Source organism: Prionailurus bengalensis, chromosome B4 (assembly GCF_016509475.1).
Source record: "Prionailurus bengalensis isolate Pbe53 chromosome B4, Fcat_Pben_1.1_paternal_pri, whole genome shotgun sequence".
NCBI classification, from domain to species: Eukaryota; Metazoa; Chordata; class Mammalia; order Carnivora; family Felidae; genus Prionailurus; species Prionailurus bengalensis.
Genome location: NC_057358.1, coordinates 104,240,655 through 104,267,542, shown reverse-complemented (window position 1 = coordinate 104,267,542; position 26,888 = coordinate 104,240,655). Strand labels below are relative to the sequence as shown.

At 35.9% G+C, this 26,888-nt stretch overlaps 2 protein-coding genes across 14 annotated transcripts in view; one reads left to right on the top strand and one right to left on the bottom strand.

Moving 5' to 3' along the window:
* Positions 1-7,058, top strand: part of PPFIA2 (PTPRF interacting protein alpha 2) — a 479,591-nt gene extending 472,533 nt beyond the window's left edge. For 12 of the 13 annotated variants that reach the window (XM_043561607.1, XM_043561611.1, XM_043561608.1 and 9 more), the window contains 3 exons: positions 1,980-2,139; positions 3,357-3,448; positions 5,697-7,058. In XM_043561607.1, coding sequence (XP_043417542.1) covers positions 1,980-2,139; positions 3,357-3,415 — 219 coding nt within the window. In that variant the 3' untranslated portion in view covers positions 3,416-3,448; positions 5,697-7,058. The remainder of the gene's footprint in view (positions 1-1,979; positions 2,140-3,356; positions 3,449-5,696) is intronic. The other variant, XM_043561610.1, reaches the window with a different exon arrangement.
* A 721-nt stretch (positions 7,059-7,779) lies between these two features.
* The window catches only part of ACSS3 (acyl-CoA synthetase short chain family member 3), a 157,857-nt gene continuing 138,748 nt past the window's right edge, over positions 7,780-26,888 (bottom strand). The window contains exons 13-16 of the mRNA XM_043561620.1: positions 25,406-25,528; positions 11,613-11,712; positions 11,347-11,522; positions 7,780-9,970 (exon numbers count right to left, since the gene is read on the bottom strand). Coding sequence (XP_043417555.1) covers positions 9,902-9,970; positions 11,347-11,522; positions 11,613-11,712; positions 25,406-25,528 — 468 coding nt within the window. The 3' untranslated portion in view covers positions 7,780-9,901. The remainder of the gene's footprint in view (positions 9,971-11,346; positions 11,523-11,612; positions 11,713-25,405; positions 25,529-26,888) is intronic.

Genomic DNA, 26,888 nt, shown 5'->3' with positions numbered 1-26,888 from the left:
CATTAAAAAAATTTTTTTAACAAAATAAAATAATTAAAGAACCATCCTATTGCTACATTTTCAAATGTGGATTGACTCAAAGGAGCCAGGTAGAGACTCAAGCATATATGAGTTAGTGTTGCTTTCTGAAAATAATAAAAAGCCAAAAGGTCTAAATGGTATGTGACTATCTGCCTTTAAAATATGCTGCATCTTTTTCTTATTTATTAAAGAACACAGTACATGATTTTATCATTCCAACCCTGTAGTCTCTTTTGTCCTAGTTTTTTGTTTGTTTGTTTTTTGTTGTTGTTTTTGTTTTTTGAGTGTGAGCAAAAGTAGCTACACAACTTACCCAGAACCTGTGCTTGTTTCTGGGGCTGATTACATTCAGCCCCCACGGAAAGAATTTGAGAAGTGCACCTGTGCTTCTACAGACTTTCACTTCAAGTTAGTGGGTATCCTTTATCCTCACCTCATGGAAACTTTTTCCTCTGACGTTGCTGATAGGTCCCATTAACTTTCTGAGGGAAGACAGTGCTAAAAGAGCAAAAGAGATCATGATTTAAATCCTCCACTTGCTTATTTTTGAGTCCCTAACCCTTACATTGCAGGAGTTGTATATCCCTACACTGTAATATAGTGTTTTGTAGAACTGAAGAGTGTTTATGTTTATGCAACAACTCTTCCAAAATTCTGATTTCCAAGAAATCAGAGGCCACAACTGTGAACTTCTGCTTCTTTTCTCTATTTATAAACATTTGGAGGCCTAGGACAATGTAGAACCTGGCAGTGGAGAAAAGGAGTAGCAGACATCTCTTAAATTGTAAAATGGCTCCCTAATCTAAACAAAATTCAGATTTGGATGCTATGGATTCTAGTAGAACAATGGATATATATAATTTCATAGGTGATTTCATTTCTTCCAAATTGACTCTGAATGTCAACTAAATTAGCAGTCCATGATGAAGAATACCTTATAGTTTTACTTATTTAGAACAATGATAATTTGAGCTAAGTATTGACCTATTATTCTATATGCCAAAATGAAGTCACCTGAGCTAATAAAGGTAACCACACACACTGAGATTAACTTCAGGGAATAGATAACCATTCCCTACATGAAAAACATAGTGACATAAGAAGATAAGATCTACGTAGAATGATTAATATTTTCCTTAGAATTTGACATAAAGAGTAACTTGTGTTTAATAAAGAATAATACTTGCTAAACACTAGATTACATATCACTCCTTGTGAATATAGAGAAAGTTCATTGTATCTAAGCAGATGCTTTGTGTATGCGCAGAGAGGGAAGAGATTATATCATTATGATATAACAGAATCAGCAGCCAGAAATACATTTGTAAAACAGCAACCAGAATTATATTATGCTTTTAGTGGTGTCTAAAGAGCTAAAAGGATGGTTTCCAAGCTCCACAGGTTTTTCAATAAACCACAAGTTAATTCATTATCAGCTGAAATCTAACAAATGACAAATTTGGTTTCTTACACAAACTATAGGTTATTTATCTGATATGATCCAGGCTGTATCAAATATAGGTCTCCCATATGTCTCTTGTTTACTTAAAAGCAAAACTCATGAAATAGTTATTTAAGTTTGTGAGTCAAACACGGTTTGTGTAACACTTAGTGAACTAAATATATAATCTCATACTATAAAATCAGTTGGCATAAAGTGTGACAAAGAAGAAATAATATTGGGGTTTTACTTTAGGTTTTCAAAACGATTTACTTGTACAGATAGCAAACCTTAGATTTGGAGTCAGAGGAAAATTTTTATGAAAACATTTCTGCTGCAAATCTCCTGTGTTATTGTTTTGGAATCAGTAGAACTTTCCAAATAAAACATAATATTCCATAGGTGTGCTTTACAGACAGACTGTAGATATCAGTGTTGCATGTTTCTAAGTGCACAGTTTTAAGGACCTGGACTAGTTTACTTGTTATTACATCCAATTATAATTCTGTACTGGCAGAGTGATGATAAGAATTTCAGGCGTGGGTCAACATGGAGAAGACAGTTTCCTCCCCGTGAAGTACACGGAATCAGCATGATGCCTGGGTCCTCAGAAACGTTACCAGCTGGATTTAGGTTAACCACAACATCTGGGCAGTCGAGGAAAATGACAACGGATGGTACAGTAGTTTTGCATTTCTGCTTATAAAGTAAAAAAAAAAAAAAAATGTTACCTGTTTAGCAAATGCTAGTATCGTTCTCTGACTTTGCATAGCTTTCTGGAAATTCTTAAGTTGGTTTGCTCTGCTTGAAGTTTACTTTGCTTTCATCAAAAACAGACTCTTGCAAACGGCTGATGCATGAACCCATGGCACCTCATTCACATTATTAAACATAATTTATAAAATCCTGGAAAGGACAGTTTTGGCTAATGTCCACATCTAGGAAGAACAATACTCATCTGCATGATTTGTGTTTCTTTACTCTTCTATTCTCAAAGCAAAGAATTTGTTTAGTTAGAAGATGAATTCGGACTAAAAGGTCCTTAGTAAATGGAAATTAACTCCACAGTCACCCTACATGTTTGAATATTGCAAGTTTTGTATTTCATCTTAGAAACCCAGATTCATCAGATATTTTCACCTCTGACCAAGGCAGAAGGCCTTAAATAAACAAGCACAACTATGAGAAGAGAATTAAACAAACACAAAGCCAATAGTAATTTCCCAATTAGTATTATTTCCTTCTGTGGACATTAGACTTGTGTTATATACCTCACAAAGGAAAACAGCCATTCTGAAGGAGAGACCACTTTGAAATAGCAGTCACAAAATTATTTCTATTTGGTAGACATTAAAAGAAAAAAAAATAGCCCCACTCTCTTTATTAAGAAAATTGCCTAGAATCATTATTTCTTTTCAGGGTTGTAGCTATCATGGCCCTTAAAATTAGTTCCAGTATAACCCGTGATCTTTGTTCTACATGTCTTCTAACTTGTTAATATCATGGAACATATTAAAAAATTCAGGAGGAATTTATTGCAACTAAAATTAGTGAAGAAGCTCTTCAGCACTTGGAGGGGGAAAAAATCCTCTATCCTGAATTCTCTGGGAGCAATCTTTGCTTCAAAAACAGAAACACCACGGGGAGCTGCTTTTGTTACAGGCTTCATCTAAGGAGGAATACACAGCAACTCGAAAGTACAGTTGAATCACAATGGAATAAGTTTTCATTAGTAACTTGGTCTAGCGGGAAGGGATAGGAGTGGCTGATGTCTGAGAGAAAAAAGGTCTACTAGTATGTTCAGGATCCCTTTACGCAGGGGATAATCTTTCTCATCTGAGATTTTTGTACTCAATCATCCAAGTTCCTCTAAAGCCCTTTTCTCCATTTGCAGTTGCCTCATCAAGACTGCAGAGGTTAGACAACTCCACTGTTCGCACATACTCATGTTGACAAGCCACTCAAAGGAGGCAGCACTGACTTGCTGTGAGTAGCTTTCCTCGGCTGACAAAAAAAACAAACCACCCAAAAATGGAACCGACATAGAGTAGTAAATCCACACGATACTCTCTGGTATGGCCTGGCAGTACAGAGGGGAGATGACCCTTTTGGACTGCTAGAGGGTGGAAGAGGAGTCTTAATATCGTAGCTCTTAATCTCATCTTTCTGATCACCATCTGTCTGCTCTGATTTAAGGTCCATCTGTTGGAGGCCTATCACTATCTTATTACACATCAGCAGGTCGCAGCCCCAGCCACCGCCATCTACTTTTCAGTAGCATTTTATATGGACGCACATAGCGTTTTATTGAAGAGAATTCAGCACTCACAGAGTAACACACTTTTAAGTGAATATTTTATATAGGGAAAGTTAAAGCAAGCAGAAAGTGATTCTAGTAGGTACACGGAATCAACTAGCAGCAGAAGCAGGTAAATGATGTAGAGGTAGTTTATTATTAGAAGCCAAAGTATGACTGATAATTTTGAATTTCAGTGTATTGTTTTTCATCACTGATTTATATTTGCTGAAAACAAATATGAGCTTTAAGGATCAGGGGCTCACAGCATAGGAACAAAGTGAAATTATAAGAATGGCAAATAGGACTAAAACTTTAATATATAATTATAAGATATTAGGCATTTGTATTTAGAGAAATACTGGCTGATGGGATCTACTTCCAAGTCCATACAAAAATGGAGTTTTATTGAAAAACGGTTGTAGTAAACCTGTGGTTTCCTAGGCTGTACGTGTCAAATGCTCATGAAACTTGTTTAACCTAAAACTGAGTTTTACCAAAATATTTACCATTTATAATAAATTAATATTTTGGAAAAAGACTTTTTAGACCAATATTTAGAACCCAGTGCGTGCACAGGGACAGGGAGAAGAAGCAGTTACAGGCAGAGGAACAGCTCATCTTGTGTTGTTTATTCATCGCCTTGAATGAAAGCTCCATGCAATTTCTTGTTGGTCTTTGGGGCCTACTATGGGAGCTGGTGTGCTGCCTTATTTGGGTCACTATTTGAAGCTGCTGATAAAATAAAAAGCTTTAAGAGATTTAATTTCAGAATGTAAAACCCTAACATTAAAAATTTAATTATGGTATACAATTTGGCATCTAATTAGGCATGATCTAAAGTATATAATGATTTGGCTAAATAAGAGGCTTTCCAAAATACTGTTTGTAATAGCTTCTACACATAACATGATAATTTCCCCAGGAACTGAATACTTCACTAATTTACAAATGACTAATATGTTGAATAGGGCTCGCTTCTTAGTTTTTGACTGATGGGTAGAATTACTCTTTAGCTATTTGCAGTTTGTATTTTGTGCATGGCATTGTAGTTCATATTTCCTAATTTTTACCATTAAATAAGATAAAGGTATTTGTTTACAATAAGCCAGTCAAGGACAGCCAGTTTCTGTTTTGACGAAACATTAACACTTTTATAATTAAAATAATTCAGAACATATTATTTATCATTTCATTTGTGTCAGAAATAGAAATTGTGAGCTTTTTCTAAGTATATTATGACAGGAAGAATCAGTGATGCCACATCACTGATCCAGACACTGATCCAGATCCTTTGAAATATGGTGTTTTTGTCACAACAAAGATGTCTTTTCAGGGGCGCCTGGGTGGCTCAGTAGGTTGAGCGTCCAACTCTTGTTTTTGGCTCAGGTCATGATCTCATTGTCAGTTAGAGCCCCACTTTGGGCTCGGAGCTGACAGCACAGAGCCTGCTTGGGATTCTCTCTCTCCCTCTCAGTTTGCCCTTCCCCCTGCCCAATTTCAAAAAAAAAAAAAAAAAAAAAGCAAGAAAAGAAAAAAATAAAGGTGTCTTCTTTTTAAGAGCTCTAAAAGATATGAACTAGAATAAGAATCCATTCCATGAAAGAAGTCAACTCGACCGAATTTACTGATGAGCAAGCTGCAGATTTTTCAAAAGGACTGCTCACATTTTCTATGAATACCTTTGTTTATATTTACTGCCATGCTTTCCACAAACTTGAGCAAATCTTGTGATTTATTAAATTGGCTTGCACAAAGTTGGAGAAGGAGCAAATGTTAATCATGTCCAGCTATCGGCCAGATCCTAGATGGCGTTCCGTTTGTAGACTCCTAAGATGGAAGTAGGCAGGCTCCATGAAGGAGTCTCACTGGTGGCACAGGGGGACTTTCCAGTCCGGGAGCTGACAGCAGACTAACACTGTTCATTAAATATTTCAGATGTCGTCTTTTCAGCCTACTCTACCTAAAGTGCACTACCATCTATGAAGACAAACAGTAAAAACCTTTGTGAAGACTGAATTCTAAGGAAACAACCACCAGTGGTTTATTATGCTGAAAATGTGATTTTGGGGGAGTCAGATATTAAGTTTGATTAGTTTACTACAATTGTAAGAAAATGCTTAAGTCATTTGAATAATAAGCATCATCCACGTCATAAATTCTGTACAACAGATGCTTTTATGAAATGGAGCCACTTGTTTTTTCATGTTTTATTGTAAAATACTAGGCATTTATGTATTACTGTGTATGTATTTCTTTTTAAATGTGTAAGTCTTATGTAAATGGATATAAATATGATTTTTAAAAAAATAAAATATATGGTTCATGGAGTCTCGAGTGCAAACATTTGACAATTCCAAGTACTGTTTGTATTTTACCATTCCACCATTTTTACAGTTTCTGAATTGTAACAGTCAAATCGATATGTTTCTCCTTCAAGTCTGTCAATACTTAAAGCTGAAAACCTGCCTCTGATCATGTAAAAAGGAATGATTTAACCTGGAACTGGAGCCAAAAATAGTCCTTTAAAGGCAATCAGGGATGTCCTATATCTTTAGAAATAGCACTGTGATGGCTCGATCTCCTTTTCAACACAAAACAAAGCTAAACTGTTTACAAGAGTCAAGAGCAAATATTAAAAAAAATAATTTATAAGGAATAAACAGCATCTTCTCTTGTTATCTGTGGACCAAGAAAAAAGAGAAAAAAAAAAAAAACTTCTTTACTAAGAACCACATGTTCATCAGATATCTCGAACCGCCAGCCGGCACTGTTCAGTGAATGTCAACCACTGCAGAGTCCGAGGCTCATTTCCATTGAAAAAAAACAAAAACCCAGAAACCTTTCCCTTTTGTCAATGTAACAGGGCATTAGCCAGACTCATGTCTAATGTTATAAGCTTCTAGCCAAGATGGCCTTGTTGCGACTTCCCTGAAGTCAGTCTTATCAGAGGAAATAAATGAAAGACAGAATGATTAACATATATAGTGTATAAAAGTATAGAAGAGTAATCTCTTCCCTGTGGCTTTATTTGGTGGTGTTACTGTTGTTTATTCTTTGTTTATACGGGAGATTTCAAAGTAAAACCTATTTAATAATACCATTTATCTAACTGCTGATTTTCTGCTGCTTGATCTTATGAAGCGCAAGACCTGTCATTAGTAATTTCCTTTTTGTATTTAATTTGCTGTTTGCACGTACATTACATTTGTTTTGACGTCTATTTTTGTTTAACAGATTCAGTCAAAAGGTAATGGTAACAGAAACCCTCTCCATTGTCAATAAAAAAAAATACTTCCAGTTCTCTGTTTAATCTTTGTTTTCTAGTCACATAATATTTAATTTAAACTATAATGAAAATTGGTCTTCTAGTGACTTTCAGTCTATTTTTTACCTTCAAAAGTGAGTCTGCCACAAGAGGGAGCACTGAACTTGCGTATGAAGGTGATTTTTTAAATTTTCTGGAAATGTTGCCTGAGCAGAAACAATGCAAAGGAGCTTTCTCAGCTCATCTGATCACTGGGATCTTGACTTAGGGAAATGAAATATAATACAGAAACTATGATATTATAACAACACACTAGATCTGTATCTACTCTCAATACATGACTTAGAGAATATCCAGTAAGAAATGTTAATCGTTTATAGATTCTAATGTATAGAGAGAAAAAGATCTAGCTATTCCCTCAAAACAAAACAAAACAAAACATAAAATACTCTTCAACTTATAATTTCTGCCAGAATCTAAAATCCATTTACTGGATTAAGCTCAGAATCTCAATATTTTTCCTTCTGACCAGTTATCAAACTTATGAATTTTCACATTTGTAATGATGAGAGCCTTCTCAAATACAATTTTATATAAACAAAAGTGCTCCTTAGATATAAAGCAGATCTTTTATATATTTAATGTATTGTCTGGAGCAAAATAACTGGAAAACACTTTTCCATAGATTTGAAAGAAAATCTTATTTAAATTTTTCCAATGTCTTACAGTAAAATATCCTATAAAAATACCAAGAAAAAGTCATGAGGACTTTATTTCAGAAAATACAATGATTGTATTTTTAGTAACATTATATCGTTATTTTTAAAGATACATTTAATCCAGAATATTCTAGGTACTATCTACTGAAAGTGCTTTATGGTATGTAAGAGAAAATTCCTTTTTTTTCCTACCAAATTTTAGGCAGTCCTACAACTCAAGTGTATCTTTCTTGCCCCACTTTTAATCACATGAAAGTAACAGTACTTCCTTTGACTCTTCGGAGGAGATAAATTTCCTCGACCAGATGCAGGAACAGTACTTCCTCCCCAGTCTCATGCACCGAGTTATTGGAAAATAACTTGAGCCTGCTTGCTAATGTGTCCCTTCAGAATTGATGGCTAGGAAAAATGTGCAAGAGGTCCACAGATACACCCTTCACACAGTTCTCGGATCTGCCTTTGTTTATCCCTTACAAATGAACAATGGTACACATTCAGCTAAAGAATTTGCCATTTCAAATTGACGGGATGTTACACGAAAAAATAATTGTTATATTCTTAACAAGAATATATTACTTAAGATTACAGTTGTGATAATGAGTAAAATGTACCCAACAGAAGGGACACTTTAAGGAACTTCACAGCTTCAAATTATAAGTTGAATGTCTATCTAGTTGGTTTAATGCAGGCTACCGAAACAATTAAAGAGAACAATTAGCTGAAAAAAATTTCAGGTGTAACAATCAAGAAGCCAATTTAAGCAAAGAGGACTTTACTTTGAGAAGCCATTGATTTAGCCATATAGCTTATGGTCCAAAAAAAAAAAAACTATCATTTTCATAATGTCTTTATATATAAGTTGTAAGCAATTTTTATGAAATAAACAAGTAAATAAGCTCTCTGTTATCTCTCACATATATTTCATATACCCAGACTATCATGTTAGGACAGCTGCTCTTAAAAAATAATTTTCCTGATGGACTGAAAGATTGGGAAATACTTTAAGCACCATCAAAGACTCAATGGGCATGGTATATATATATTTTTTAGTTTAAATGTATTCTTCAATAACTGATAGCATGTAGAATCCTAAGTAAATCATATATTTAATTATCTACTCTGGCTAATTGGTACATTACCATAAACTTATTAACAAAGATTGATTTTCAGGAATTTTTCTTAAATTCTCAATAGTTTTAGATAAGTTTAAATGGAAACATGTGTTTGAATGTCACAATGTGTTTTTAGTGAGTTATTATTAAAAAATTAGAGATTTCACATAAAATCTAGATTTGGGATTACTTAAAAACTCCTGGTCTTTAGCATAATATAAAAACTTTTACATTTCTTCCTTAAGAGTTTTCCTTGTCAGTTTACTGCATTTTCGTGTCATTTCCTTGTTTTTATAGGAAGCTGGAATCATTAAGTGTACGGTCAACTAAGAACCTGAGACAGGAGGAACTCCAAAGCGCTCTCACCTCCCTGACAAACAGACTGGATTAAATGACCTCTAGGATCTGTCAGGCATGTGATTTCCCTTGACAAGGTCAAAATGACCCGAGGGCAGAGCTGTATCCTGGTATCTAAGCTTCCCTCAGGAAATGTAGGTCTAGATGGATGCTCCTATTTCAAAGTCATCGGTCTAGGTGATTCCCTAAAACCTCCCATTTTATCTATTTTTTTTTTAATAACCATGCATGGGGACATCTCAAGAATGTTAGAAAATACTCAGAATTTCTATAAGAAAAATTATTATTTTCTGACTTCAACTTGAGTTTTAGGTTCTGGGTCAAAGCTACAGATTCCTCATTTCAGGAAGTACTCTATGTTAATTAAAATATTAAAATATTTGAGGGAGTAAGCTTTTTAAAATCATACATTAGCTATATTTTTCCTAAATTAAAGTGATAGACAATCTACAATGAACCATGTTCCAGGCAACTGAAAAAGATGCTAATTGGGTCTAATTAAACAGAAGGCACAGGTCTTCTTCTAGCCTTCAAGTACTATTTTTTTTTTTTAGACCAAGCTTTATAATTCACATTTAAGGTTGCAAGTAATTTCTATTTAAGTATTTATTTATGGGAAAGAATTCAAAAAATTTGACTCCAGTTAGAAAATTGCCTCAAATTGACTCAAAATAGGAAAAAAGAAAGTCATGATGCCTGCTTCAGCACTTCTTCTATGTGCCCAAAAATGCTGGGGTCTTCAATTGTAGGTGTTATCTGGAAAGAAAAAACGAGAGATGAATGTTCGTCCCTGAACCCCTTCCATCTCTCTATAATTAAACAATTACATGCAATGTTGTATTTCCCATTATCTTATAATATGCATATAAAAATGTTGAAAACAAGGGAACTCTGATTTTAATATTTTAAAATATAATTTGTAGTCTTCCAGAATAATAAACTGTTCATTTAGCAAAACTATTGGTCCTAAATGATGGGGTTTTGGGGTGTTGGTGAGGGTTTGGAGCCAAAGGCCAGGAAAAAATTCTCAAAGAAGTCTTTGGTGTCAAAAAGGTGATTTTATTAAAGCATGGGGACAGGACCCATGGGCACAAAGAGCTGCACTGGGGTTGTGAGGAGTGACTTTATTATATACTGTTGGGGGAGGTAAAGTCAAGAGGAAGTTTCTTAAAGGGATTTCCACATGCTAAAGAGGATTTACAGATTATTGGAAGCCTACCTATTGTCAAGCTAAGGTTGTTTTTCCCTCTAGCAAAGCATTATCATTAAGATAGGGAGTTCACAGAAATTAGGTTATTGATAAAATGGTCTTTTTCTTGTAATATTACTAAGATATTTGTAAACTGATGGAGACTCTATCAGTTTAGCCATTTGTTTTATGTCCTTTCCTTTGTTCTTGGGCAGCCAGGAGTGCCTGAGGAATGTGTCACATAGCCTACCTGGGGGGTGGGGGAGTTGGGGCAAGTCAACTTGCCTTATGCTCCTTCATCACTAAGTGGTACTTTCTCTAGAATCCCTCTAATGAGTCTTTCTTTGTGCCTCTTTTGAATTTTTTTTTTTTTTTTTTTGCATTTTCTCATACAACTATTTACTGTTGCATCACCTTCTAGTAGATATTGGTGATTAAGTACATACACTTGAATTAGCCTAACATTTTCCAAAATAATTTTCACTCAAAATAGAAATAATTAGAATATATATCAATTAGAACTATAGAGTATATATGAATGAGAACTATATAACCAGCATATATATTATATATATGATACATACACATATATATATCATATATATCTGCACATATACAGCATGTATATAACCAGCACGCATAACCAGTCTCAATTGTTTGCTTTCTCGTTCAGTAATAGCCATTAATGACTACAATGAAGGAAGATGTGTCTTTAATTCATTAAGACTGCATTTCCACTAGTTGTTTGCATTTAACTGACATACTGATAGTAAAAGTATTTTCACACACTGGTTCCTATAATCTCAAAGCATATGGTTTTAATTAATACATGTTTCCATAACCCTCATTCCTAGAGAGTGGTTATGCAGTTTCCCCCTTAACATTAAAAAAAAAAATGTAAAAACATTTCAGAACCTGGCGTTGAACATTTTGGATAATTTACCTTATACGGCTTGCCGTTGACCAGGGCAGACAGAGCTGACCGGGGAATTTTTCCAGATCTCGTTTTGGGTAACTGTTTCACAAACACTGCATTTCGAAAAGCAGCCACAGGGCCAATGCTCTGTCTAACATGGTTCACAATTTCTTCCAAAACTTGTTCCTCTGTTGTATTAATATCTAGGGAGAAAGTTCAGGTGGATAAGCACTGAATTAACTAGGGTTAATCATTCAGGGTCCAAACACTCTGGGAGAACAAAGATCTCTCACCTTTTCTCAACACGCAGAGTGCTAAGGGGACATGACCTTTCAAAGGATCTTCCTTACCAACAACAGCACAGTCAGCTACCATGCCATGGGAGAGGACCGACTGTAATAAGGAAAGCATTCATTTAGAAAATCTGTGTGTGTGTGTGTGTGTGTGTATATATATATATATATATATATAAGAATATATAAAGAGAGCGATACGGACATACATATTTCAATCGGAAAAAAAAAGTACACGTCAGAGAACTCAAACCCTATAGCTGCCTGCGTGAAAGTTACTACTAATTCACAATTCGTATCATTATAACCAGGGTGAATGAATGATTAGGACCCCCATGGTAGTCACTCACAAAAGGCTAACAGTGATTAAGACAAATTGCTTAGCTTACCTGGAAAGTAGGAGAATTGTTTCTTCACCTCACTTGTTCATTAATGAAGTCAGGGCAGGTATGCAGTGAGAACACACTGCAGTGTGCATCCGAAATAAAAGGGCCTCATGGTGATTTAGCGTTAGTGCTGGCTACCATAAGTGCACTTTCCAGAGAAATCCAAGGCAGCCCCATGACTAAACAGGGATTTTATTTCTGTATCTGTTACTAAGCAATGAACAGAGCATCTCTTTTCTTGAATGACCACCCATCCAGAGAGGATTTTCCAACTTCAAAGAAAAGGCTGGAGATAGCATGAAGCCCTGACTTCAGATAATCACCCCTGTCAGGGAGCCATTTTCATACTGCTTATTCTAAGCTCTAAATATCTTAAAGAACAAAGCAGCTATCAATCTAGAATCACAAGAAACCACAGAGTAACCATATGAAATACAGAAGCTTAGGGTTAAAAAAACATTTCTGCTGTGACGGTACTTTTAAAAATGATTGTTCAAAATGTCCTCTTCTGAGAGAGTAATAGGTATTTCAGTGACTGCAAATCTCTAATAGCTAGAGAAAACAGTGGGCAATATACCAACAGCCCATTTGACACTTCTTATTCTTTATTCTTTCAACAAATATTTACCAAATCCTTCTATGTTCCAACCACTGCACCAGGCTCAATGCTGAGCAAAAATAGGTGCTTACAGTCTAATAGATGAGAACAATCTTAATAAACAATCACTAATATTTGTTATTGTGAATGTCTAAATATAAAAGTGGTAAGGGCTCTGGGGAAATAACCGGGTTTTTATAGGAAAGCTATAGCAAAAGCCTCCAAAATAACTTAGGTTTTTATGTGAAATACAGAGCAAAAGCAGAAGGACAGGGGTCTCAGAGAAGCCTTCAGGAAATGACAATGAGCTCAGGTGTCAAGGATGAGTAGACACTGATTAGGCAAGGAGAAAGGGTGGGACAAATCCCTGAGGAGAGACTTCACACAAAGCATTTGAACCTGAAAGAAACTAATGTGGTAGGAAAGCAGCAAGGCTGAGAGAGGCGCAAGAGGAAAGGAAGCTGAACAGGTAGAAAGGGACTGTGCTAAGGACTTCCGATTTAGTAGAGTTGGAAAAGCGATGAAGCAATTTCAAGAGTTGAGGAGGAGATACAAGATCTTCATGGATTTTTTTAACAGACTTTATTTTTTGGAGTAGTTTTAGATTCATAGCAAAATGGAATGGAAAGCACAGAGTTGTCATATCTCTCCCACCCCCATATATGTGCAGCCTCCCTCACTCTCAAAATCCCTCACTAGAGTGGTGTATTTGTTAGAATTGACGAACCAATATCAACACGTCATTCTCGCCCTCGTCGACAGTTTACATTAGTGTTCACTCTTCATGTTGTATATTCTATGGATCTTATGAAATGTGTGCACCATTATATTGCATTTTACAGAATAGTTTCACTGCCTTAAAATATCTCCTGTGTTCTGCTTATTCATCCTTACTTCCTGCTAGCCCTTGGCAAACACTGATCTTTTCAGTGTCTCCAAAGTCCTTTTCCAGAACACTGGAATCATATAGTATGTAGTCTTTTCAGATTGGCTTCTTTCACTTCAGATTGTATTTTGAAACACAAACTTACTTTGGGTTCACTGTGGAGAACAAATAGAGGATTGTTAAGGGTATTACAATTTATTCAAATCACCCATGAGGCTACAAGTAGACTAAGCCTATGACAATGGGTAATGGGATTCTAGAGTTTCTTTAAAGGTAAAATGAACATATTTTTATGATAGATTGGATATGGAGCAAGAAGAAGGTAGGGAAGTTATGGATGATTCTATGTTCTTTGGCTTGAACAGATGTTTGGATAGTGGTGCCATTTTCTAAGCCAGAAAATGCTAGTGAAGGCTAAGCTTGGAAGGAATGATCATGTATTAAGTCTTGGAGATGTTCCACTGAGGCATCTTTGAGATATCTAAGTCAAAGCAGTTGAGTCTGATGGGAGTCTTAATCTGGAGATGCACATGTAAATGTCATTAATGCATAAAGGGTAACAAAAGCTACAGATAAAGATTAGATTATTTAGGGATATTGGGGCACCTGGATGGCTCAGTTGGTTAAGTATCTAACTTCAGCTCAGGTCATGATCTCACGGTTTGTGGGTTCGAGCCCCACATCAGGCTCTGTACTGACAGCTCAGAGCCTGGAGCCTTCTTTGGCTTCTGTGTCTCCCTCTCTCACTGCCCTTCCCCTGCTCATGTTCTGTCTCTCTCTCTGTCTCTCAAAAATAAATGTTAAAAAAATAAAAAATAAATTAGGGAGAAAGCAATAAGAAGACGAAAGCCTTAAGGAACTCTGACATTTAATGGCTACATGAAAAAGGAGAAGCTGACAAACAAGACGAAAAAGGCACAACCAGAGAGACAGGAAAAACACAGCAGAATCTGGGACATGATGCTTTCCAGTCCCAAAGTTTCCAGGAAAATCTTTTTTTTTTTCTTTTAATTGAGTTGAAAATGAGTCCTGGAAGACTCAGCGAACGACTAGAATGTTGGGTGCAAAGCCGGTGCACTACCTCACACTGCCCCTGATTAAGCACAGAAATCAACACTTCTCCCATATCCTGTTGTTACCATCCACTTTGAAGGACTGAGTTATAAGAGTTGCCAGCCACATAGTTTTTGACTCTTCCAGTGCTGACGATAGGATGTGTTCAATAAATTATTTTCTGTGGTACATATTTTATTCACTTCATTGCTGAGATAGAGCTGTGTACTGCATCTTCCATTAGTTGGGTCTGACTAAAAAGCTCCTGCAAAACACGTACTATACAGACCACACAACACCATCTTCTCCCAGTGCTTCAGTTGGAACTCTCAAAATGCTTCCAACGGCTTCCCATTTGTTAAGATCTTATTTATGTGTTAGGTGCAGATGCTAGAGACAAATTTCATTGCCAGAGATCTGTACTGGGAGTTAGTATACTCAGTCTGTGGAGACAATATTTTGTTGATGGCAGATAGGATGTCGTTTTGGTGGGCCCGATCCTATACTTCTGGCTTAGGATTCCCTTCATGGGTGGAGAAAAGCTTTTTTCTGGCTAGCCAGAGTTTTGATTGTCAAAGAAGAAATTGTTAAAGTCTTCATTGGTGCCATAAGCCTCTCTATCTTAGTTTTTTAAATGCCAATGTATCTGCTCAAATTACTATTAAAAAAAAAATTTGATCATCCAGGTATTTTGTCACCTAACCAGTGTAATTTTAACTAAATCAAACATCAAACCTTCTAGTTTGCCATTCATTCACCATATTGTTTTAATTTCACCACGTTTCTACCCTCAGTATTAGTATGTTTAGAAGTGGATGAAGGGGGGTTCCTGGGTGGCTCGGTTGGTTAAGCATCCAACTTCAGCTCAGGTTATGATCTCACGGCTCGTGAGTTCGAGCCCCGTGTCGGGCTCTGTGCTGACAACTCTGAGCCTGGAGCCTGCTTCTCTCTGCCCCTCCCCTGCTCACTTTCTCTCTCTCTCTCTCTCAAAAAAAAAATAAACATTTAAAAAAAATTTTTTTAAAGATGTGGATGGGAAAATTCTGACTGGTTTTCCATATGGGCAGAGTACTTTAAAATCAGAATATATAACACAGTTTTCTACAGTATCAGAGTTTCACATTTTTCCTAGTTTGTAGACAAGCTCTTAAAAATCTGTGAAAAACATAATCATTTACCAGAATTTTATGTCATCTATAAACAAGATTCATTATTATACTGGATAAAATATTATATTAATCCATCAGTATTGAAAAGATGCCATAAAGGAAGGGGGGGATGGCTTTCTATGTTGGCTCCATAAATAATATTTACATGCTAAATAATGATTGCAACAACTGAATCATTAAAAAGGAAAGCATCAAATTATGTCTTGGCAACATTTAAGGGACAGAAACCAAACAAATGTCTTGGGGGGCTAAAAATATCCAGAGCCATTTTCATATATTTTCTCCACATAAAATCCATAAGCCTCTGTGATTAACTGGCATTTAAGAACTGAAAAACCAACACAACTTAAAAGGTAATTGTTTCAACCAAAAGTGTGCAATGGTTCCAATTTACGACTTTTCATCTTTAGGGTGGTCTGAAAGCAATATGAGTTCAGTAGAAACTATGCTTCAAATTTTGAATTGTGGTCTTTTCCTAGGCTAGGATATGTGGTACAATCCTTTCTTGAGAAACTGAGCAGTGGGGGAAGCCTCGGCGCCCAGACAGCCAAGTGATCACAGGGTAAACAACTGTTACACTTACAACCACTCTCTACCCATACCACCATTCTCTTTTTAATTTTCAGTACCATAGCCAATAAATTACATGAGCTATTCAACACTTTGATATAAAGTATTTACATAAGATGATTTTGCCCAACTGTAGGCTGATGTTAGTGTTCTGAGCATGTTTAAGGTAAGGTAGGTTAAGTTATGATGTTTGGCAGGTTAAATGTATTAAATGCATTTTCAACTTATGATATTTTCAATTTACAATAAGTTTATCAAGATATAACATCTTCTCAAATTGAGGAATATCTGTATAAATGTTAGGGTAATAGTCCTTGTAAATGCTTGTCATTTGTTGTTTTTGGGGTACTGTCATTTCTGGGTAAATTTTAATGGATTTGGAAGGTTTTGTGGCTTTAGTGAGCTGAATTATACAGATCTATTAATTATGTTTTTAAGTAGTTTAATCTTAGAAGTATTAGTTTAAATCAAGCACTTTCATAAAATGCAAGGAGCCAGTTTTGGTGGGAGATTGTATCTGCAGTAGGGAAAAGAAGAATGCTTTTTCATTCCCTCTGATGTTGGAGTCAGATTCTACATTATTATCAGTATTCACATTCATACTCAGGAAAATATTCAGCAATTTGAAAACTATTTAAATCCAGTAATCATTTAATGCTGAGTAGAACAGAAATTACAGGGCATCTTTGTTGAATATACACTTTATGGAAATATATTCGATCCTGAAGAAATCACTCCTAAAAATAGCAAACGAAATAGCCAACTTGGAAAACAAACAGTGAAACTATGGTTAGAATAAACTTCCAAAGGGCAAATTGCAATGAACACTGCCCTAGGCTTTAAGTGCAGTATTTTAATGCCAGATTTCCAAGTTCCCAACAATACCAGTGGGATTATTTTAAACTACAAGTGAATGAATGAAATCAGAGAGCCTAATTTGTTCCCTGGAGGTGTCTATGCACAATAGCCTGCCCACAGCAGCGAAAAAGCACCAAGCAAGAAGGACCGCATTGGCTCCTGGTAATTTTGGCTCATAAGACCTGAACTAGCAGATTTCAGACCCGATTTTCTTAAGAACACCTTGAACTTCCACCAGAATATTCCAAGTGTCTAGCTAGATGCCAGACTTTCAAAGATTAACTTTTCAAATAAATACAATTGTTCTTTAATAGTTACAGAAGGCCCTAACAGGTGTTGAGATCTGCAAGGATAAGATCCTCTTAAATTTATAAAAGCTATCTAGAATTCTTGTTTTCTTATGATGAGAACAGAAAAGAACATATAGTTTCCTAAAATGTTTTTGATGTAGTAACTTTAATAGAATTTGTTTGATTAGTCTTATGTAATGCACTTGTCATATTTTACTTTAAGAAACTGGGAAGGCACAGATTTTTACTATATATAAAAGCAATATTCAGTCTATTTTTAATTATTACAGATGACACTCCCATGCATTAAGACCCTCAAATCCTATTTCAAAAACTCAAAATAGAATTCAGCATTCAGAATTGACAATTGAGAATCCTAATGGGAATGCTGGAAAGCATCTACATGTAAAGTAAGGTTTGGACACTTTAATAAAAGTTGGTTATGTCATCAATAAAAACATTTCACATACATATTAATTATCAATATGTTAAGCAATTTTTATAGGATGTGGGAAAAAGCCAGTAAAAAATGTTAGTTCCCAACTCTTTAAAGGATGTCATCATAAAGAAACAAACCTGATATGAATTACTAACTTCCTTATTAGACATAAGTATACAATAGAGTTAATCATTTAATTTATACAAAGGGAGACATTCACTTCAAGAAGGCTTGAAGGCTGGCAGGTGTCCTATTATGTGCTGTAATTACTCCAAGATCTAGTGACAAAATTCTTGTTGGGAAGCATTGATTCCAGCATGCTTTTTTTTTTTTTTCCAATTTTGTCATTTTAACTATCTTCTGCCTGCCTCATTCTCTGATTACATACAGTGAGGATGTCAGTAGAAACATATATTTAAATAGATTGATACTTCCCTTTTTATTCTAAAAATAAAAGAGAGAACCAAGAACTTTGATAATAAAAGCTGTGCATATGTAATCTCCAAATTTTGATTAGCTGAGTCTGCCAGAAATACAGGTGAATATTGGAGGTAATCTCCTACAGGCAAGAAATTAAAAGTTCATGCAACCAGAACAACCTTTTGCCAACACACCAAAATACATGAAGCATAAATTTCAATTTCAGGTTATCACAGAATTCAGAGTAGGTTAAAAACAAGATAATATTATAATAGAGCACAAAGCCACATATCCAAAAATATTATATAGAATTCTTTCTTTTTACTCAAATAATATCAAACTGTCACACACACACACACACACACACACACACACACACACACAAGCCAACATGACAAGAAGTATTCATATGTTTTGTTTTAGCTGAAAGTAAGTATGATTTTTAAAGAAGGTGACCAGTGGGGCGCCTGGCTGGCTCAGTTAGTTAAGCAACCGACTTCAGCTCAGGTCATGATCTCACAGTTCTTGAGTTTGAGCCCTGCCTCGGGCTCTGTGCTGATAGCTCAGAGCCTGGAGCCTGCTTCAGATTCTGTGTCTCTCTCTGACCCTGTCCTGCTCCTACTCTGTCTCTGTCTCTAAAAAATAATAAATAAATGTTAAAAAAAATGAAAGAAGGTGACCATCTTTTAATTATAGGAAAGAGAAGTAAACTTTGAGTCTGCATGCTCTGATCCCACTGGATTACTACTCATACTACTTTAAATACTTTCTTTCATTTAAACTATAGTTTGCTCTATTCCATTTAAAAATGATTCTGGGTTTGGTTCTGATAAAGATGGAATAAATACACTCCACCTTATCACTTTCACTAATTGCAATGAAAAACTCTGGGCTGAAAAAACCAGATCAGATGACACTATTAGAATTATAAACTTGAGACACAACCTGATGGTGAATCCCCTCTCTTTTGTTTGTTTCTTTGTAGGATTTGGTTTTTGTTGTCATTATGGTTTGTTTGTTTGCCTCCTGCATATTCCGGCCTGGATGCTGGAGTAGCACAAAAGATGGAACTGCCAATAAGTGCAGACAGAAAAAGCCCCCAAAACATCTGCCTTTACAGAGGTCTAGGGAAAGGAGCAGAGGATCTGGGAAACAATCCTTTTCATGCTACCTCTCTCCTCTAGGTGAACACCAACAAGGAAGCACTGTCCCTCTGCCTTCCTACCGAGCTGTAGCAACCTTGTTGACTTTCCACACCCTACTCCAAGTGAAGGCCAGCAAAGAGCTGTGTCCTTTCCTTCCTCCACTACTGGTGTGCATCCTGTGGGATGGCGCCTTGGGAGACCCCCCCCCCCCCAAAAAAAAGCAACCAATCTAAGGGAGTCTAGAAAGATTCAATGTCATTTGTCCCCCGCCCCCTCCTCCCACAATAGCAGCCAGGCAGTCCCTGTTAACTTGCCCTGCTCTACACAGAGTGCTGTCAATGAGACAGAGTCCCATCCTCCGCCCAGGCATGCTGTGTAAGTAGAACATGCAGTATTGAACCCTGGTAAGAACATAGGGAGGGTAAAGCCCTGACTTTTTACCCAGAAGAGCAGCAATGAGGAGCCTTGGAAATCAGAAAGTACAAAGTAAATTATGGAGAGGAAGGAGTTGGAGAAAGGCATACTTTCAATCCTCGTATTTAAAGTAGTCCTGAGCCCACCCCAGATTTGTGCAGGCATGAATCCAACCAGAATCAGCACAGTGAGGATTTTGAGCACTTAACTCGAGTTTCAGATTGGCCTCTGGGAGAGACGCAAGTGAGATGGATCAAACAGCACTTTGGAGTCTTTGAAAATTAAATTGACATTAGAACCACAGCCCATAGAAAGTGGGCATGATCTGATTTTAACTAAAATAAATAATCACAAGAACGCAAATCCAGATGATTTAAACAGGATCCAAAATTTCATAATGTCATATTCAAAATATCTAGGATAAAATCTAAAGTTACTGGACATAAAAGAAATCGGGAAAACCTAAACATCTCAAGAAAAAAGACCATCAGTCAATAGATGCCAACTCCAAGATGACCCAAATATTAGATTTATCAGACAAAGATTTTAATGCAGCTATTATAATGGCAGCAGGGGGATAAAACTTTCCTGGATTCCTCATTGTTCCTATAAAAAGCCCTAGCCTGTTGAGAATCTTCAAATACCATGAGAATTTGATCTATAGCTATTTGTCGAGTTAATTGCTCTGATCTGACAGGATAATAAGACTTTTTCTAATTTACCTGGGAGGGCAAAATTATTAAAGTCTAGACTAGCTCCCTAGGTTAAACTTACAAAGTGCTAGGGAGACTGGCTCACTAGCTTCCTAGGTATTGACATGTCAAAAAAGATGAGGCCTCAGATCTTGGAAACATTTCTAGGTTGTAAGAGTTGAGATTCACAGGGCTGTCCGGCTCCTGGAGAGATTTTATTTACATATCAAAGAGTGGAGTCTGGATGCAGGCCCTTCAGTTTAGGAGACCTTCTGAGGAGGAGTGAAGAAGCTGCTCCATTCCCCTTTAGAAGCAGAGAAAAATTATCTCCCTTTTCTGTCATCTAGAAGTGTCTGGTGCTTATGTAGGACTAGGGCTAAGACCTCAGGTAAGAGGGCAATGACACACTTACTACCAAGAAATCTGTCTTTGACCTATAACACCCCATTTGCACATTCAGGATAAAATTGACAAAGATGAATATTAAAAACCCAGAAATAGCCATGGCCCAAGAAGTATGGGCAAACCTTCCTGGAATGAATGGAAACAGAAGTTCTCAGTAAAGAAACAAAAGCTATCAAAAAAAAAAAAAAAGAAAGAAAGAAAAAAAGAGAAATGACTTAAAAGAAGGGAAAAAAGGCAAATGAGGGGAATGAAGAAAAGGCAAAAAGAAAAACCAATAAACTGATAGGCATAAATATAAACATATGAATAATTAGTTTAAATGTAAGTGGTCCAAAAACACCCCAGTTAAAAGATAGAGATTTTCAGATTGGATAAAAACAAAAGGAAAATCCAACTATATGCTATCTACAAGTCCATAGAAAGCATAATGATCCGGATGATGGATTTATATGGATCCATAATGATCCATAATGATCCAAATGAAAGGATGGCAAAAGACAGAAGATTGAAACACAAAAGATGGAGTGGCTATGTGATTACCACAGATGACCAACTTCAGAACAAAGAGAATTACTATAGATGTTTGTGAAAAATCAATATATAAAAACATTGCAACCAAGTAAGGTTTATCTAGTAACGCAAGACTGAACATTTGAAAATTAATTAATGTAACTCACATATTAAAAGGCTTAAAAAGAAAAGCCACATGACCATATCAATAGAAGCAGAAAAGGCACTTGGCAAAATTTGGCATTCACTCAAGATTTTTGAAAAATCTCATCAAATTACATGGGCACCTGGATGGCCCAGTCAGTTAAGCGTCCAACTTCGGCTGAGGCCATGATCTCACAGTTCATGAGTTTGAGCCCTGCATTGGGCTCTGTGCTGACAGCTCTGGAGCCTGCTTCTGATTCTGTATCTCCCTCTCTCTGACCCTCCCCTGCTCACACTCTGTCTCTCTCTATCTCTCAAAAATAAATAAACATTAAAAAAAATTTTTTTTAGGGGCGCCTGGGTGGCGCAGTCGGTTAAGCGTCCGACTTCAGCCAGGTCACGATCTCGCGGTCCGTGAGTTCGAGCCCCGCGTCAGGCTCTGGGCTGATGGCTCAGAGCCTGGAGCCTGTTTCCGATTCTGTGTCTCCCTCTCTCTCTGCCCCTCCCCCGTTCATGCTCTGTCTCTCTCTGTCCCAAAAATAAATAAACGTTGAAAAAAAAAAATTAAAAAAAAATTTTTTTTTTAACTGATCAAATTAAGAATAGAATGAACATCTTAATTTGATAAAGTTTATCTCCAGAAACACTGACAGGAAACTTCTTTTTTTAATGTTTATTTTATTTATTTTGAGGGGGGTGGAGAGAGAGAGAGAGAGAGAGAGACATGAGTGGGAAAGGAGCAGAGATATATGGAGAGAGAGAGAGAATTCCAAGCAGGCTTCATGCTGTCAGTGCAGAGCCCCATGCAGGGCTCAAACTCACAAACCATGAGATCATGACCTGAGCCAAAATCAAGAGGACATTTAATAGACTGAGCCACACCGCACTCCAGGAAACATTCATAATGGTAAGGTATTGAATTTTTTTACCCTAAGATAAAAACAAGGCAAGGGTGTCTACTCTCACAACTCTTAGTCAATATCATACTGGAAGTTTTAGCCAGCTCAAGAAGGCAAGAAAAAAATGAATAAAAGGCATTCAGACCAAAAAGACAGCAATAAAACTATCCCTACTCACAGACAACATGATGGATTATCTATATAGGAAATCTCAAGAAATCTATAAAAAATACCAGCTCAAAGAAGTCAATAGTATTTCTATCCACTAGCAGTGAAAATTTAGAAACCAAAATTTTAAAAAAGATTCTATTTGCAATACCTTAAACATTAAATACTTAGGTATAAAGCTAACAAAATATGCTCAGAATCTGTATACTAAAAAGTATAAAATATTGACGAAACCTATCAAAAGAGACCTAAAGGCATGGAGACATGTATAAAATTCATGGATTGGAAGATTCAGTATAGGTCAGATATCAATTTTTCTCAAAAGAATCTATAGATTAAGACCCAATCAAAAGCTTGTTCTAAAATATACATGGAAAAGTAGGGGAACTGGAACATCCAAAACAACTTTGAAAAAGAAGAACAAATGTGGACACCATTCAACTGGAAGGCATTCCATAAAAGCTACAGTGTCAAGACAGAATATTATTGGTAAAGAGATAAACACAAAGAAAAATGAAAGAGAAGACATGCTCTAAGAATAGATCCATTCAAACACTGTCAGCTGATTTGGACAAAGGTGTAAAGGAAATTTAAAGGAGAAAGGGAGTCTTTGCAAGAACTGATACTTGGAACTACTGACATCCATATTAAAAAAAAAGTAATAATCCTCAACTACATCCTGCACCATTCACACACAGAAAACTCAAAATGTAAATGTAAACTGATAGAAAATGTGAAATACTAAACTAAGTGTAAAACATGAAACTATAAAATTCTTAGGTCAAAACAAATGAGAAATATTTATGACCTTAGGTTAGGAAAGAAATCTAAGATACAACACCAAAATCATGATCTGTCAAAGAAAAAAGTTAGTGAACTTGACTTCATCAATATAAAAAATACTTCCGCTCTGTTAAGAACACTGTTAAGAGAATAAAAAGACTAGCCACAGACTGGAAGACAGTATTTGCATATCATGTATCAGATAAAGGACTCTCAAAACTGAAAAATAAGAAAACAACCTAATTAAAAAAAAAAAAGAGGAGGGGCAGATGATGTTAACAAGTATTTTACCAAAGAAGATATGTGGATGAGAAACAAGCATATCAAAAGATGCCCAATGTCAGTAAGTCATTAGAGAAAAGCAAATTAAAAGCACAATGAGATACCATTTCACATCTACTAGAATGGTTTAAATAAAGAATAATGACAACTCCAAGTGTTGATGAAGAAGAAACAGAAACCCTCAAACACTGCTGGTGTGAACGTAAAAGTGCACAGACACTATAGAAAAACAGTTTGACAGTTTCTTACAAGATTAAACATACACTTACCATATAAACCAGCAAACCACTATAGGTATTTATCCTAGAAAAATGAAAATGAATTTTGCCCAAAAACCTATACATGAATGTATATAACAGAATTATTCAAAATTTTTCCTAACTAGAAATAATCCAAATATCCTTTAATGAGTGAATAGATGCAGAAACTGGTTAGTACATGCACACACGGAATACCGCACAGCAATATAAAAGGACAAGTTAGTGATATACACAAAACGTGGATGGATCTCAAATGTATTTCCCTAAATGAAATAACCCAGTCTCAAAATGTTACATACAGTGTTATTCCATTTATATCGCATTCTAGAGAAGCAAAAACATAGAAACGAAAAATCAGTAGTTACCAAGGGTTAGGAATGGGAAGGGTTAGAATACAAAGATAATTTTATGACAGATGTCTTTGGCAGTGTTGACATTTTTCTGTATCCTGTCTGTGGTGATGGTTCCAAGAATCAAACAAGTATAGAAATTCATGGTATTATACAACAATAAAGTGGATTTTACTCTATGTAAATGTAAAAATCAAAAACCAAAAACATTAAAAAAAATCTTCTGGGGACTCTGGCAATGTGTTTACGTTGGAAGAAAATTCTCAGGATTTAAGATTAGAATAAAATGTCTAAATCTCATACCACTTAAAGGCTATATGCAACCTGGTTATCAAGCAAGAGAAAAACAAGTAGAGGCTATCAAGAAGCAAAAATATATAGGCTCTCCTTCTAGTGGGGCGCCTGGGTGGCTCAGTCAGTGAAGCGACCAACTTCAGCTCAGGTCATGATCTCATGGTTCGTGACTTTGAGTCCCGCATTGGGCTGTGTCCTGACAGCTCAGAGCCTGGAGCCTGTTTCAGATTCTGTATCTCCCTTTCTCTCTGCCCCTCCCCTGTTCATGCTCTGTCTCTCTCTCTCTCTCCCTCTCTCTCTCTCTGTCTTTCTTAAAAATAAACATTAAAAAAAATATATATATTTATAGGCTATAGCCTATATATATATATATAGGAATTTTAAGGATATATATGTATACATATATATATATATGTATGTGTGTGTATATATATATGCATATATATATGCATATATATATACACACATATATATACATATATATATATACATATATATATACACACATATATATACATATATATATAGGCTTTTCTATAAATAACACATATATATCCTTAAAATTCCTCACTACCACCCAGGCAGAGATCAGGGAGTTTGGAGAATATGAAGATTTACACAAGAAGAAATAAGGGAAGAGAAATACTAGAGTAATCTAGCCTCTGCTTCCAGAGGATACAGTAATTTTCCAGGTACAGTGACTTAACCTCAATATTAACTTAAGTTCAGCTCTGTCTCTAAATACTACCTGGAATAGTAAACCAATATTCATCAATACCTCTTCAATAGCACCTGCAGAAATTCTGTGACCTGCAACATTTATCACGTCATCAACTCGAGACATAACATATAGATAGCCTTCTTCATCCATGTAACCAGCATCCATGGTGTCATAGTATCCCTGTAAATAAGAATCAATAATGTCTAATTAGCATGTATTGCTAGGTAAGACAATCATTTAAGCTTGGTATATATAAAATGTGATAAAAATGGATTTACTCCATGCATTTGACTTTTTTCATACCTAGACTATGGAATTAAATTCCTTTTGATTTTGGTAACTTACTAGAACTTCTTTGCTCCTCTAACAGCCAGGAATCAATTTAAGTGTTCTTATATATGGTCAAGTTAAGTGTCTGAAGTATAAGTTATAAAGTTTATGAACTCAATTTTTTTAATGAAGAATAGTTCAATATTTCCAATATACTTTGGTTTTGTAAAGTAATTCTGATAGATTTCTTCATTAGTTATATTAATTTTTAAAAGCTTTAAAGCTCTCTATGAATAATTAGAAAATACAGCGCTAAGGTTATTAACATGAATTTGGATTGGACTCAAGCTTCCGTGAAATATAATAAGGATGCAGTATAATTTTTAATCAACTCAAAGTAGCAGCACATCTTCACTGACCCAGAAAATCACAATAGAATGATGAATAAAGAGGAATAAGAAGTAGAAAGAAATATTTCTTCTGATGCTTTTCAGTCATCTTGATTCTTGCGTAATGAGCACAGACTTTAGGAACAATCCAGATGAGTCACTGTTTGATTTCCTAATCTTTCTGAGATTCAGGATGCTCATCTGTTAAACAGGGTAGTGAACTATACCCTGTAAGGCTTCCATGAAGCATAAATGAGATGGTTTATACCTAGAGGGCGACTCTGGCACATCATAAGCCCTCTGTAATTGTCAGCTCTTATTGCGATTTCTGTTGGAGAGAAAACCTAGACTACAGTTAAAGAGAATGGACTCTGGAATCAGATTTTATGTTCAATTTTCAGCTCCATCACTTCTAAATGACAGGCAAGTTACTCAACCTTGTTGTACTGTGGCCAAGCCCTTTAATGAGAAGTATGAGGTCAGGGTAACAAGGCGAGTGTAGAGTCACTCCATACAGTTTAACCATAAACTGAGACTTTGAAAGAGCTTTCAGTGTTAAAGGTGATCATGTTAAAACCACACTCACATCTGATTTGCCATTGTCGGGTGTAATTAATCACATCAGAACTCTGATGACTTCACAATGGCCCATCAGGCAGATAGATTGGGCTGACAGGAGTCAACCCTACTGACAAATCTTCCCTGCCACAGTCCTTTGGGGCATGTTTAATCTTAGCTACTGAGGTCATTTAACTCCATGATCTCCTTCTAAAGGAAGCTATTTTAAATCTTGTCATTTGTCTGGCTGATGAGGTTACCTGTCTTTCACTCACAAATAATAAAGATAAAATGCTAAATACTGAGACTTCGGGTTTTTTTTT